At 41.6% G+C, this 14,205-nt stretch overlaps 1 protein-coding gene across 1 annotated transcript in view; it reads right to left on the bottom strand.

The window, feature by feature from the left end:
• The window catches only part of PLXNC1 (plexin C1), a 239,895-nt gene that overhangs the window by 101,176 nt on the left and 124,514 nt on the right, over positions 1-14,205 (bottom strand). Inside the window, exon 10 of the mRNA XM_006871793.1 lies at positions 2,900-3,030. Coding sequence (XP_006871855.1) covers positions 2,900-3,030 — 131 coding nt within the window. The remainder of the gene's footprint in view (positions 1-2,899; positions 3,031-14,205) is intronic.

The following is a 14,205-nucleotide window of genomic DNA, read 5'->3' as shown; positions in this document are numbered from 1 at the left end:
GATGGAATGAATGTAAAACTGAAGTTCCCCCATGTAAACTATCATATAATTCACAATAAAACATAGAAGAAGAAAAAAATCACAGGCCTCCCTCCCAAGAGGAAAAAAACCTAGAGGAGATGATGAAACACAGTTGGGAAACTGTCAGTAAGGTTTGAAGCTGGGAGAAGGGTAGAGAGAGGGCCATCACACTCTTCTACTTTTATGGATGTTTGATCATTTCCATGATAGAAAGCTTTTAAAGAGAGCAGTCCCAAAGGAGGCTAGAACCCACCGCCAGGCAGGAAAGGGAATTTTGCCACTGAGGGGAATTTTGCCCAGAGAGAATCACACCAAGAGTCCAGTGCCCAAGCCAAGTCACCTCCCAGGGAACCTCCAGACCAGAAATTAGCTGGGGCTGTTGGGGTGCTCCAACATCCCCAAGGCTTGCCCTTGATGGCCTTCATAAGGCAAAGTCTTCTACAGCAGTCTCTAACTGCAGCTGCCCCTGTATCTGACCCTGGAGAGCACAAATCATTCAGACTGGGTGGTATCTGAATAATGTAGGTCCAATTATGCTACATGAGAATCATTGATTGCTATTTAAAGGATACATGCATGATCATTAATTTTAACATGCTTCCAGAAACAGTTGAATTCGTTTGTATTTATACCAACCACAGATTTACAATTTAAGTTTTATAAGCAAAGCAACGCGCTAGGAAATCCTCTGTAAAATGGCTAATCATTAAAATTCCAGCTTGTTTGTAAATTTTGGAAGGCAAGAGATGGAAATGTGGGTCATTTCACTGATATCCTTGTTGTTGTCTCTTCAAAATAATCACTTAAAAAATATATTAAAAGAGTTTAGGATTATGGCAGGAATTCAGGTATAGAATGAACTGAGTATTCTGTTTACTGCTCATGAACTTGGGTTCAACACACAGATGTGGTTCCTGAGATGCTGCATGTAGAGAGGCCGCTTAGTCATTTAATTTAATAACTGCAGGATCTCAAGACATATTCAGAATTGAAATGAGATCATAAAGACTCAGAAACAGGGTAATGCTCTGAAACACGGCTGATGTTCCAGTGAAGCTGATTGCCTTTCAGTGAGTACACAGGTGTCTAACTTCACAGATTTTGCTACACAAAATGAAAGCTTTCTGCAATAAGGTATTTAGCCAGGATAAATGGCACAAAAATATCTTCGTTGCATAGATATAGCCACTAATGTGTACTTGATAATTCCAGTAAACAGCAGAACACAGGAAAGTCACTGATGAGTAGCTTTTTCATCAAGATCACAGATATCACAAATTTACTGCTATGAGGGGCAGAGGATAGCAGTTATGTGCAGCAAATGAATTAAAACAGAAAATTCCGTAAAGGAGCATGGTGGATTAAAATGCTGTGCAAATCTGTTTTAGTAGTTAAAAACCAAAACAGCATGCTTCAGCAGATTGTCTTGTATGCATTTCCACGATGAGAAGAAACTCTGTATTATTCTTCATGTAGACTACAACAGTTTTTACTTCACATTAGCTCAAACTTATAAAAGTGAACAAGCAGAAAAAGCAAATGTTGTATTGTTGTATGGTTATTATTATTAGATCTTGTTTTTGAGGGTAGAGTAACATGTACAAGAACATCAGGAAGACTCTGATTTTTATTTTTTGTTTCCTCAAAATTCCATCCAAAGTAAGATTCTTATGATGCAACAGTGAATAATTGTTATCATGACTAATACCGACTGTTACAACAGTAAAGGTAGAAGTTTTGTAACAAAAAGGGGGGAATCGTTAATCTTATGGCCCAGGAACAGAGGCCCTTAGGACCATCAATGAAGAAGAGCATGAGCGGAATGTAGGATCCTCTCCAAAGAAACGGCGACAGCAGAGATGGAGGCAGAGATGAGGACATGGAGAGAGAGAGAGCAGCTGAGGACTCTAGACTCATGGAAAGAGAAAGGCTGTGTGCTGGCAGCCAGGAGGCAGGTTTTCAAAATATACTCTTTGGTTGTTTAAATGATTATATATTCCTGAGTGTTTCTGTGTACACACACATACTCCAAATTAGAGGGAATAGAAGCCAACACTGTTGAATGATGAAACATGGAGGTGATTGTAATCATTGCAATGAAATGATGAGTGTAAAACCGATGTTCTCCCATGTAAACTATTACACAAATCACAATAAAAACTTGAAAAAAAAATCCATTAAAAGGATGAATTTTAAGAGAAGTCATAGAAATAATGATGGTTGTGTACTGGGATGTCTTGGTGTGGCGTCAGCCGCTCCACAGAAACCCTATACAGGGTCACTATGAGTCAGAACTGACTCAACGGCACTTGACAAACAACTATAGCAAGTGATACACTGACCATATATTTTTGTTGGAGTATTTTGCTTTTTTTTTTTTTTAATATTAATGTATGTTCTATTCAATTATTATTTGAGCCTGAAACCAAACCAATGAAGAAAGGGCTATACAAAATGAAATTTCCACATAAAATGGATCAAAAAAGTTTTTCTCCCTCAATTGTTGAGATGCCATATTCACCATACATTGCAAAGGTATTCAACTATGGCTCTAAGGAGACCATCTTAAAGATGATGTGTTACTCTATGTGCTTAAATTTGCTAATGAAAACAAAACAGACAGCATCCTGAAATCATTTTGTATTGAGACTTTTCTGAGTAATATAAGATGGATTTTCTCACAATGAACTTCAAATGTGATGTTTAAAATATTTTACTCATTGGAATTCTGTTATATCAAACATGCAGATTCATTGGTCCATTTGGCATATGGAGATAATTTGACTATGAAAAGAATAGAATCACTGGATATTCATTCAGTAGAGGTTTTAGCTTTTCGCTATGTTACCAAGAATAAATGACTAGATTTGTAACTCACACATCCTTATCACAAGTACTGGTTCCTTTCAGGATCATTGTGATGTTAGATGCTCGAGTAAAGTTGGCTCCTGTAACCATCACATTACTTTTCCCTAAGGTCGATATTTTCTGTGGTTCAATGGAGAAGACCTATTGGAAATAAAAAATTAAAACACACGATCAAAGCGAAGATATGGCATCATTCCAAAAAAATCTGTTTATGCACTGCCGTTCGAAGAAATCACTGGGAAATTACAACATTTTGCAAACACAAGCAGAAGCAGACAATGTTTAATGAAATCAATGAATTCAGGGAAGAGTGCTGAAGATTCATGTCTCTCAACATACGACAGCATGAGGTCAAACCAATTAGTCTTTGTCTCACAAGACAGTTGGAAATACAGTTGAAGAGTCTGACATTCTGTCTGAAGAGTAAGATATCACCAGAGTCTCAAAAAACGCTTGCTGCCTTACAGCCTCCAGAGGCTCACAATATAAACGAAATGAAGGGAAAACAAAGGAGCCCAATGACGGAGATCAACGACAGACTCATCATTACGTTGAAATAAATGTCATTCCAGATAAATTTAATTCCCAAGGAAGTAGTTCCTAGTTCTTGTTTGGTTCAGTTAAACTACTTGAATCAAGAGAAAACCCCTCAGGAAATCAACCCATTCTGTCCTCTAATCTCAAGTAGTTGGATGCCTAAACCACTGTGACCAACTGTTTCTTCTCCATGGTTTACAAATCTCATGATCTCCTCACTGGTACACATTGCAGGTTTAATATCTTTTACAGTCAAGAAAGTCTCCCTTTGAGTCATTTGATACCTGGCCACTTAGGCCACCTTTGTGTCAATTCCAACTCGCGGCAACCCTACAGGGTACACAGTACATTGCCTCCATAGTGGTTTCTTTGCTGTAATCTTTATGCAAGTAGATTGCCAGGCATGTCTCTGGAAGAGTTGATGGGTGGGTTTGAACCACCAACCTTTAAAGTGGCTAGGTGTTGTGTAAACAGATAAGTGCTTGAGATACTAGTTGAAAGGTTGGTGGTTAGAGCCCACTCAGAGGCACTTGGAATCTGCTTCAAAACTCAATGGAGAGTGAGTTCTACTCAGCACACATGAAGCTCCGTGAGTCAAAATCAACTCGATGGCAATAAACAACAGCATGTCATCTTCTCCATTTTCAATGTCTACTCAAATCCCCCTACCCACCAAAGCCATTTATTTGATAGCAAGAATCACTACATTTTATCAAGACAAAGTAATTCTGATTTCTTTTGTTTTTATCCTAGAGGTGTGACCTTCTATCTCTTCATTTCCTTTGTTGTTCTTTCATTTCTAGCAAGTCTGTGTTTTGTTCACAATATGGTGACCAAACCAGGACACAATATTCTAAGATTCTGGCCAAGATAAAGTATAGCAAACTTTTAGCATGAGTGAATTCCATATTCACATTTTTGAAATTTGATGAAACTCCTACGGCCAGAAATGCATAGTCATGTGAAATTTGACAAAACCATACATGCTGAGTGTACTCACTTGGAGGAAAAAGTCCAAGAAACAGATGCTTAGCCACTGGGAGAACTTCAGTGATGTCTAACATCTGCCTACCACCTGCTCCTCGAAGTGACTGAGTGTTCCCTGATCCCTTGTGTGTATAACACTCATCAAGACAGCTTTGCTGGGCTGTTGGGGCTGTCCGTCCTGGTGAAATGGACTTTTTATCAAGCTCTTCCTTGGCAAACACAGGTAAGTTACATGGGAGAGCAGGTACTATCATTCTTTATCACTATGGATTGGTTTTGCAGACTGAGGTAAATTCATCGTTAATGTCATCACAGCCATGATGTAATGTGACAGAGAATTGATTTCGGCGGCAGAATTTATTTTAATCACTTTGTAAAGGACTTTAGCCCTGCATTTAGAGAATCACTAAGGACCTGACAGGGTCACTTTAATTATTCTGCTATACTTGACTGCTTTTTATGGGGGAAATTATCTGCTAGAGTGGTACTTGGAACTGGGGGTGGGGGGGTCAGCTAAAGCTTCTAGATAAATCCCTTATAAATGTCAAGTATGTGCTGTATGGCAAAAGTCTTACTCCTTTGCTCTTATATGGTGATATCTCAGTGGTCAAGTGTCTATTGAGTGCCTCCAGGGTCCCTAGGGCAGAACTTGGTGTTGTGGGACATCTGGTCTAAGTGCCCACCAGGTCAGCAGCCGGCAAATTGCAGCCCATGGGCCAAATCCAGCCTGCCACTCATTTTTGTATGACTCCTGAGCAAAGAGTATTTTTATGTTTCTAGAGAATAGAAAAGCATCAAAAGAAGAGGCTATTTCATGACATGTAAAATCAAATTTGAGTGTAAAAAACAAAGTTGTATTGGAAGACAGGTATACTCATTCACGTGTATGTTGTTTCTTATGGCTTTCACGCTGCAATGGCAGAGTTTAGTAGTTGCAACAGAGGCTTATGGCCTGCAAAGCCTGAAAGATTTACTGTCCTGCTCTATGTAGGAAAGTCTGCTGACCCGTGTGATAGAGGAGTCTACTGTCTTTTCATGGAGACAAGATAGTGTAAAACAAAACAAAAAAAGCACAAATAAACCAGTAGCCTTCAAGTTGAGTCTCCTTCCTGGAACTCCTGTGTGTGTTAGAGTAGAACTTTACTCTATAGAATTTTCAATGGCTGATTTTTTTTGGAAGTCGATGGCCAGGTCTTTCTTCAGAGCACCTCTGAGTAGACCCAAACTTCCAGCCTTTGTCTAGTAGCTGAGCACTTAACCATTTGCACCACCCAGGGACTCAGGGAGGCATGACACGTGGCTTTTTTCCTGAATAAATCACACTAAAATGGTGGTTCACTCACATTTACATCCAAGCCAGCTCTGATCTAGACAACCCTTCCTGTGTTTCACATTATACTGCTGATGGCTGCTGAAGGAAAAAATTCTCAGACACGCCAAGTAAAAGCTTCCTCTCTGCTCTCAGTAGAGGAAAAAGAGGGCTTGTAATGAATACAACAAAGAGTTTTAAGGGGTTAGATTTTACTCCCTAAAAGACTCTACAGAAATCATTAGAGGACCTGCCACCTTGCTTTATTCACCTTTATTTCCCCTTGAGTAGAGGCAGCTTGCTACTATAAAATGATTTCATTTTCAAACCTTATTGTGTAGATGCCATTGGTGTTTCGGGCGGCATCCAGCCTGACCTATCTCATGATAGCAGATGCTCCTGGTCTGCTCTCAGAGAGAAGGAGATCAGCTATTCTTTGTTTGCTCTCCTAATCTTAATCAGTGGATTCAAGAGGACCCCATTCAATAGACCATACAGGTATGCAAGAAAATGTAAGACAGGAAAAACAAAAAACACAAGGCAGTAACATGGCCATAGCTAGTGTTAGAAGTCTAACTTCAACTTTTGCTGATAAAGATGCTTATAAACCCCAAACTGACAAAAAGGCAAAGAACAGCCTCCCCACAAATGCCCAACACAATTTTTCAGACTTCATTTTGTATTTGAATCAAGAGTGAATGCATTCATGAACTCACATAAGGTAGTGGGGCCCACAAGCTTACACATAAAAAACGTAAAACTCACACTCTCCACCCACGAGTCGATTCGGACTCCTAGTGACCCCATAGAACCGAGTAGGACTGTTCCACAGGATTTCTGAGGCTGCAAGTCTTAACAGAAGACTGCCTCATCGTTCATAAGAGAGTCGCTGGTGGGTTCAAACTGCCAACTTTTAAGTTAGCAGCCCAGTGCTTAACCCACTGAACCACCAGGGATCCTTGATACAAAACTCAGATCTCTTGTGTCCTAAAGTGGCGCTTCCTTCTTAGCCAGTGTAAAGGACTTCCATGTACCAAATCAAAACACCATTGAGTGCAACCATCACAGCCCTATGTTATCTAGCAATTTATCTCAGAATGCCCCGTTTTCTGTCAGTTAGAGTTTAAAGATTGAACCGAATTATTTTTCAATGGTTGAACAATTTTAAATTTATTTAATAAAATACTATGAGTCCGGATGTCTCTTGAGCTTAAATCACTCCCTGATTTGTGTAAGGAAGCACATAAGAAAGTCATTAATTAGGTGATTTTATAAAATACCCAACTTTTTTTTTGGGGGGGGGGTTTAATTTTTTACAAACTAAGTCATTGGAAGAAACTGGAAATAGCACACCACTAAAAAGTAGTTATCTTTGAAAAGGTCTAAGAGGGTTACTCCTGACAGGAAGAGTACCTTTTGTGAAGTCTGACGTCAACACAATTCAAATTAGCATGACATTAATGGATAAAATATGGCTATGATTGAAAAGAATATCAGGGAGAGATGCATTAGCAAGGCTCAGTTTATTAAGACCAAATTGAACTCTATTAATCTGTTTTAAAAAAGAAAAAATCTGAACATAGCAAAGCTCTCTGTAGGTCTGGACCTGAATCAACACTAAGTGAAACGTCTCTCAGATTTTTCCTCATGAAATTAGTTCAAACAGGACTGAATAAAAAGTCACATGGATTCAAAACCAGCTGGAAATCTGAAACCAAAAGACATTAGAGAGATGAAAGGCCACACAACTAATTAAAGGAAAGTGTCCTGTAGGGCCCTCCAGGGGTGAGAATTTGGTTCAGAATTATTTAACATCTTTATTAATGGCTGAGACGGAAGTAATAGATTAGTGAAATACATAAGTTGAAAAGGGACCAGTGGTGGCTCAGTGGTAGAGCACTCACCGTCCACTCGGGAAACCTGGGTTCAATTCCTGGCCAATGCACCTGATGTGCAGCTACCCCTCATCTCCTCAGTGGAGGCTTGTGTGCTGCCAGGGGGCTAAGCAGGTTTCAGCAGAGTTTACGCACTAAGACAGACTAGGGAGAAAAGCGTGGTGATCTATTTCTAAAAACGCAGCCAATGAAAGCCTATGCCTGATCACATTGTGCACAGGGCAACCTTGATTCCAGGGCAACCTGAAGACAGTTACCAGTAGCGGTAGCCTGCACTGGAGAGGGGGAAGTGTAAAAGCAGGTGAGATATGTAAACAATATAGTAAAACACAACTGCACCATAGAAAAATTAAAGAGAGTGAAATAGAACAAAAGGTTAGCCCAGTCCCTGGGCAAATACCCCTCCATGTAGCTCCCTGGTACAGGCCCCAGGGAACTAAGGATAAAAGTTTAAGTTCGTCATGAGTTAGCAGTGCTTCCTGAAAAGACCTGAGAACTACCTGAGAGACAGTAACAGCTCCAGGTCCTGTGTTCATTTACCTGACGGGGGAACTCCAGGGCAAGGCTGACATGGTCGGCCAAGGTAGGGCTGCCTGGGCCATCCGTAAGCTAATGAGTGTGGCTCCTCAGAGTGGACTGTGTGACCGGGACTCCAGGACCAGGGAGGGCAGCACCTCCCTCCTGTACAAAATCCAGATTCCAACCTAAACTCACCCACCCCAAATCCACCCCCTCTGCCAATTATAGCTCCAGTCTTCTAAGAACCTCAGTTCCCATTTCAGGCCTCCTCCCTTGAGGATGCCCAGCCTTGCCTGGACCCAACTCCTTCCTTCTGACCACACCCAGCCAATCCCTCTCCTCCCAAGCCTGAACCTTCCATGGGAATATACTACCCTCACAGCATGACCAGGCTGGAGGTCCTGACCATACTCCAAACCTCTGGCCAGACTTCTAATAGAAGTCAATGCAATATTAACCTCCCCACTTGCAGACTGCTTACATCACCAACATTACCTGGATGGTACTTAACAATATTCAGTTTGAGGAGTGTAGTACTTGAGCAATTGGCTGTTAATTACAAAAGGTCAGTCGTTCAAAGTTACCAGCCCTCTGAGGGAGAAAAATGTGGCAGTCAGTGTCCATGAAGATTTACAGCTTGAAAACCCTAGGGAACATTCTACTTTGTTCTCTAGGTATCCAGAGATAGATAGGCGTTAGAATCACACCATGACAGTGGGTTTGGCTTCTTTTGGTTTCCTTTTGTTTTGGTACAGTCTGTCCTGCGTTACAAACGAGATTTGTTCCTAAGTGTGTCTTTATCTCAAATTTGTAGGAAGGTCAGAACAGGCGCATACAGTTCTTATCTAGCCTTATTTTAGTCAAGAAAAGACTCAAAGTCTTTTCCAGTGACTTGAAGGCCGTTTCATTTGTATCAAGTGCAAGCGATTCTGACCAAGAATTTGTTGTGAGTGGGCTTGATTCAATCGTTTCAAAGTGAGGGGAAATTTACCTAAGACAGAAGAGCAAGCACAAGTTGTCAGCTGGTAGAGCCAGTATTCAATTTAGGTCTTATAATGGAGTCCTTGTGTGGCACTATAGGTTAAGAACTAGACTGATAACCAAAAGGTCAGTGGTTCAAACTCACCAGTTGCTCTTTGGAGACCCTACATACAGGGTCATTATGAGTCAGAATGGACTTGACAGCACTTGACAACAGCAACAATGGAGTGGGTTAAATTTTGGATGTCCTGGTGTGGCTCTCTGGGCTAATGCATCAGACTACAAAGTCTTGTGAACTGCAAGGTGGGTCGTTCAAGCTCACCAGCTGCTCCTTGGAAACCCTATACAGGGTTGCTATGGGTCGGAATCGACTCGACGGCACTTAACAACAACAACAACAACGGAAAAGCTGAAGAAAGATGAGGCAGTCTGCTTCCATGAAGATTTACAGGCCCAGAAACCCTATGAAGCAGTTCTACTCTGAATCCACTGGACCCATGGTGGTGGCGATATGCCATGGAGTCGGTTCTGACTCATAGCGACCCTGTATAGGGTTTCTTAGGCTGTAAATCTTACAGGAACATAAAGCCTCATCTTTCTCTGGTGGTACTGCTGGTAGTTCCGAACTACTGACCTATAGCAGCTAGATTTGTAATCACTAAACTCCTTATTGGACCTGTAGTAGGCTAATGTTAATGTCATTGAGTTGATCTCATACCACACAGTAGATCTGGTTCATAAGGTTTTGGGGGTTTTTTGAAAGCGTGGAAAGTATTTAATAGACTTAACTTTGCTGGAATACACACTCATATACATATACAGTCTTTGTTGGCATTCTTGTTTGTGTGTCTTTTTTTTAAAGTTTTTATTGTGAATTATGTGTTAGTTTACATGGGAGAACATTATCTTTACATTCATCCTATCATATTTCGTTTCATTGCAATGATTACAATCCCCTCCATGCATCATCAAACAACCAAAGGGTACACCCGCAAGCCTGCGCTCCAGCTGCCAGCACACAGCCCCTCTCCCTCCCTGAGTCCAGAGTCCCCAGCTGCTCCATCTCTCCATGTCATCATCTCTGCCTCCATCTCTGGTGTCACTGCTTTTCTGGGTAGGGTCCTGCATTCTGCTCTTCTCCCTTGATGGTCCCAGGGACCTCCACTGCCAGACTGCAACATCAACCACACCCCTTCTTTTGTTATAAAATGTCTAGCTTTACATTTCCAACCCTCACAGTCAGTCCTGATAGCAATTATTCACTATTGTACCACAAGAGTCTTATCCCCATGTCCTTTCATCAGCCCCATCCAGGCAGATTGGAAACCACTCAGTGGAGATTCTACCTTCCCCCACACACTCTGGAACTAGGCTCCCTCTTGAAAGCTTATAAGCTAGTCACTTCTTGCCTTTGTAGCCACCCCCCCACCCCTGTTTTGGGTAGCCAGTGTCTAAGTTGCCCATCTCTATCAACCCTACATACCAAGGGGGAGGGAATGATACTCGCTGTAAAGATTTGTTCCCTCTTTTGAGCTACTACATAAGTATAGGTCAAGTTCATCAAATTGTAGCAGATTACTCTTTTTTTTTCTCTTCTTTCTTCTAGTCGAGTTCTGATCAAGTTGGTACCATTTGCAAGTATGGGTGTTCTTGTGCATCTCCCCTCACTTCTTATCAGCTGGACGCTTCACTCTCCACTCTAGTCCTCTGTGGCCATGTCACTGTCTCTGGGCCCAGGAGTCCCCAGGTCTTGCCACACTGCTGACCAAACAGGTCTCCACCTGGGTTCACAGGAGTCTATTGAACATGGTCAGACTCAGCTCACAACTTCATTGCTGTTTTTCCCCCACTTCCCCTTATTGGTGACCAACATGGTCACCAGCCAGACCACATGTCTGATTGTGTATTCCCCTTGAGTTTTAGTCTTGGAAGGGGGTTTGCCCTGAGGGGTTGCTCCCAGGTTAACAACATGCTTATTCTTGTAGTAGTCAATCCATCAGATTGTCCTTATTGTTTTTGATTTTTCCTGCCGGGCCTTTCTTTCATAGGGTTATTTAGGTTGTAAACAAAATAAAGAAAATAAAAATTCTCACAAGTGGACCAATAAGCAACATCATGATAAATGCAGAAAAAAGACAGGAGTTGTCAAGATTGCATTTTACTTAAATTTACAATCAATGTCTGTGGAAGTAACACTCAATAACCCAATGATTTGCATTGGGCAAATCTGCTGCTGAAGACCTCTTTAAAGTGTTAAAGAATAAAGATGTCACTTTGAGAACTAAGGTGTCTGGCCTAGGCCATGGGATTTTCAATTGCCTCATTTGCATCTGGAAGCTGGCCAATGAATAAGGAAACCACAGAAGAACTGATGCATTTGAATAATGGGATTGGTGAAGAGTATTGAATATACCATTGACTGTCAGGACAAACAAATCTGTTTTGGAAGAAGTACAACCAGAATGCTCCTTGTTGTTGTTGTTAAGGGCCATCAAGTCGATTCCGACCTATAGTGATCCTGTATAGGGTTTCCAAGGAGCAGCTGGTGAGCTTGAACCACCGGCCTTGCAGTTCAAACAACTTTGCAGTCTATTAACCCACCGCACCATACCAGGAGTCCATATAATGCAGTTGTTGTTGTTAAGTGCCGTAGAGTCGGTTCCAACTTATAGTGACCCTGCACAGGGTTTCCGAGGCTTGTAAATCTTTACAGGAGCAGAAAGCCTCATCTTTCTCCCATGGAACATCTGGTAGTAGTTTCGAACTGCTGACCTTGAGATTAGTAGCCCAATTCGTAATCACTACGCTACCAAAGCTCCTTCTATGATGTAGTTGTTGTTATGTGCCGTCGAGTCGGTTCCGACCTATAGTGAGCATGTACAGGGTTTCCAAGGCTGTAAATCTTTATGGTAGCAAAAAGCCTCATCTTTCTCCCACGGAGCGGCTGATAGTTTCGAACTGCTGACCTTAAGGTTTGCAGCCCGATTCGTAACTACTACACTACCAGAGCTCCTTCTATAATGTAGAATAGTGGTTAAAACTGTAGACCCTGGAATCAAACTGCCTGGGTTCAAATCTCTTGTCTACCATTTACTATTACTCACTCTCTCCAAGCAAAATTTTCTTGTCTATAAATGGAGTCCTGGTATGTCTGCTGTAGGCTACTCATGGACTGCTAACCCCAAGGTCGGCAGTTCAAACTCAGCAGGCAGTCCTCAGAAACCCTACACAGGGTCATAATGAGTCATAACCCACTCGATGGCACTTAACAACAGCAACATAAATGAACAAAACAAGGTATATGCTACATTTAATTTCACTTTTTACAGCAAGATCCTTGAAAGAGTCCATTTGTATTGCCTGTGTGAAATTAAAATGCCCATTCAAAAAGTGATGGAGGGAAAGAAGTGAGAGTTTGAGGAAAAGAAAGAAGAGCTTGATTGTAAATTCCTGAAGAGCAGCAGACATGTCTCTGTAGGTTTTATTACTGCCCTAGAGCAATAACGTATTGTGAAGAATAACAGATAACAAATATTAGAGGAGCATCATATCGCATCCTTTCCTGGAAGTCAGGAAAGAGGACAGCGCATCTGTTCCCCTCAGGTAGAGGCACCAGATGTAAGACTGGTAAGAAAAGGAAGGAAATGTAGTTAAGGCAGGGCGGCAGGGCCAATGGTCCTTGACATGGACTTCCTGAAAGGGTGAGGCAGGGAAAGCCAGATCAGGGGAGATGAGAAAGATTGGCCTTTAAAGCTGTAATTTTTCAGTTCATTTCCCTGTTTGGGTGATGGTGTTCCTTAATGCAGTAATTCTGGTAAACGACAGCACACATTTTTGGGTCAGGGTGTAGGGATAGACCATTGTTGTGATTGCTAAGTGCTGTCGAGTATATTCCGACTCATAGCACCCCTGTATAAGGTTTCTGAGGAGCGGCTGGTAGGTTTGAACCGCTGATCTTGTAGTTTACACTGAATTTGCAGCCCAGTGAACCTGCAGCACTACGCCAGGGTCATGAAACTATGAGGATAACTGGCCCACACTTGGGTAGAACAGGAGCTCGACCTCATAAGTACCACGTCCTTGGATGAGAAAATTCATACATTAAAATACGTAAGCCAACAAATGTTTTAAATGGCATTCCACTGTTACTAAAGAATAAAGCCAGAACTCATATGGCTAGTATGTAAAGTCCTATGCATGTGGGTTCTGAGGTCAAGTCAACCTTGCATCCCATAATTCCCTGTACATTCTGCTCCATCTAAATTGAATTACTGGGGATTTCCTATACTGTATGGTCTGAACTTTCTAGCCTCTTCCTCTCCATTATAATTTTGCTTATGCTAGTCCCTCAGCTTAGAATACTTCCTCACCATCTCTATATGTCTGGATGCTTCTCATTCTTCAAAGGTTGGTTGAAACACCATCTCTGTCAATCAATCCGTTCATCAATCAAGGACTTAACCAACTACACTGATGAAGTATTTTTAACTACTAGGCAGTGGGCTTAGACATACATGGATGACCAACACAGAGGCCTGGGGCACAAGTTGTATGTGTCTGGTACTTTTCCTAAGGAGTCCTACTGGCACTGTGGGTGCAGTTTTGGGCTTCTAACTGAAAGGTTGGAGGTTTGAACTCATCAGCTGCTGCACAGGTTAAAAAAGATAAGGCAGCTTGTCTCCATAATGATTTACACCTTGGAAACCAGTTCTACGCTGTCCAATACAGTCACTGAGTCAGAATCCACTTGTGGGTGGTAGTGGTGGTGGTACTTATCCTATGCTAATAACTTGTTTGTTTGTTTTTTACATCTTGTTACTTATGTATTCATGTATAAGATTCTTGAGACTGATGGTAAGAGATACATCTGGTTCATTCATGTATTCTTTTCATGGTATCCGGCTCCATATAAAAGCATCAGATAGGTGCTTAAGAAATGCATCTCATAAGAATATACCCAAAGTCAGCGTCATTACTATCTGACACTATTGTCAGCACCATTTACATCTCCTGTCCCCAGTCCTGCCCATAGGAAGCACTCTGTACTCAGACATTAAAACAAAGCATTCCTGGGCTGGTCATTTAGGA

Source organism: Chrysochloris asiatica, unplaced genomic scaffold, assembly GCF_000296735.1.
Source record: "Chrysochloris asiatica unplaced genomic scaffold, ChrAsi1.0 scaffold00174, whole genome shotgun sequence".
Classification (NCBI taxonomy): Eukaryota; Metazoa; Chordata; class Mammalia; order Afrosoricida; family Chrysochloridae; genus Chrysochloris; species Chrysochloris asiatica.
Note: the sequence above shows the minus strand (reverse complement) of the source record. Positions and strands in the feature narration are given on the sequence as shown.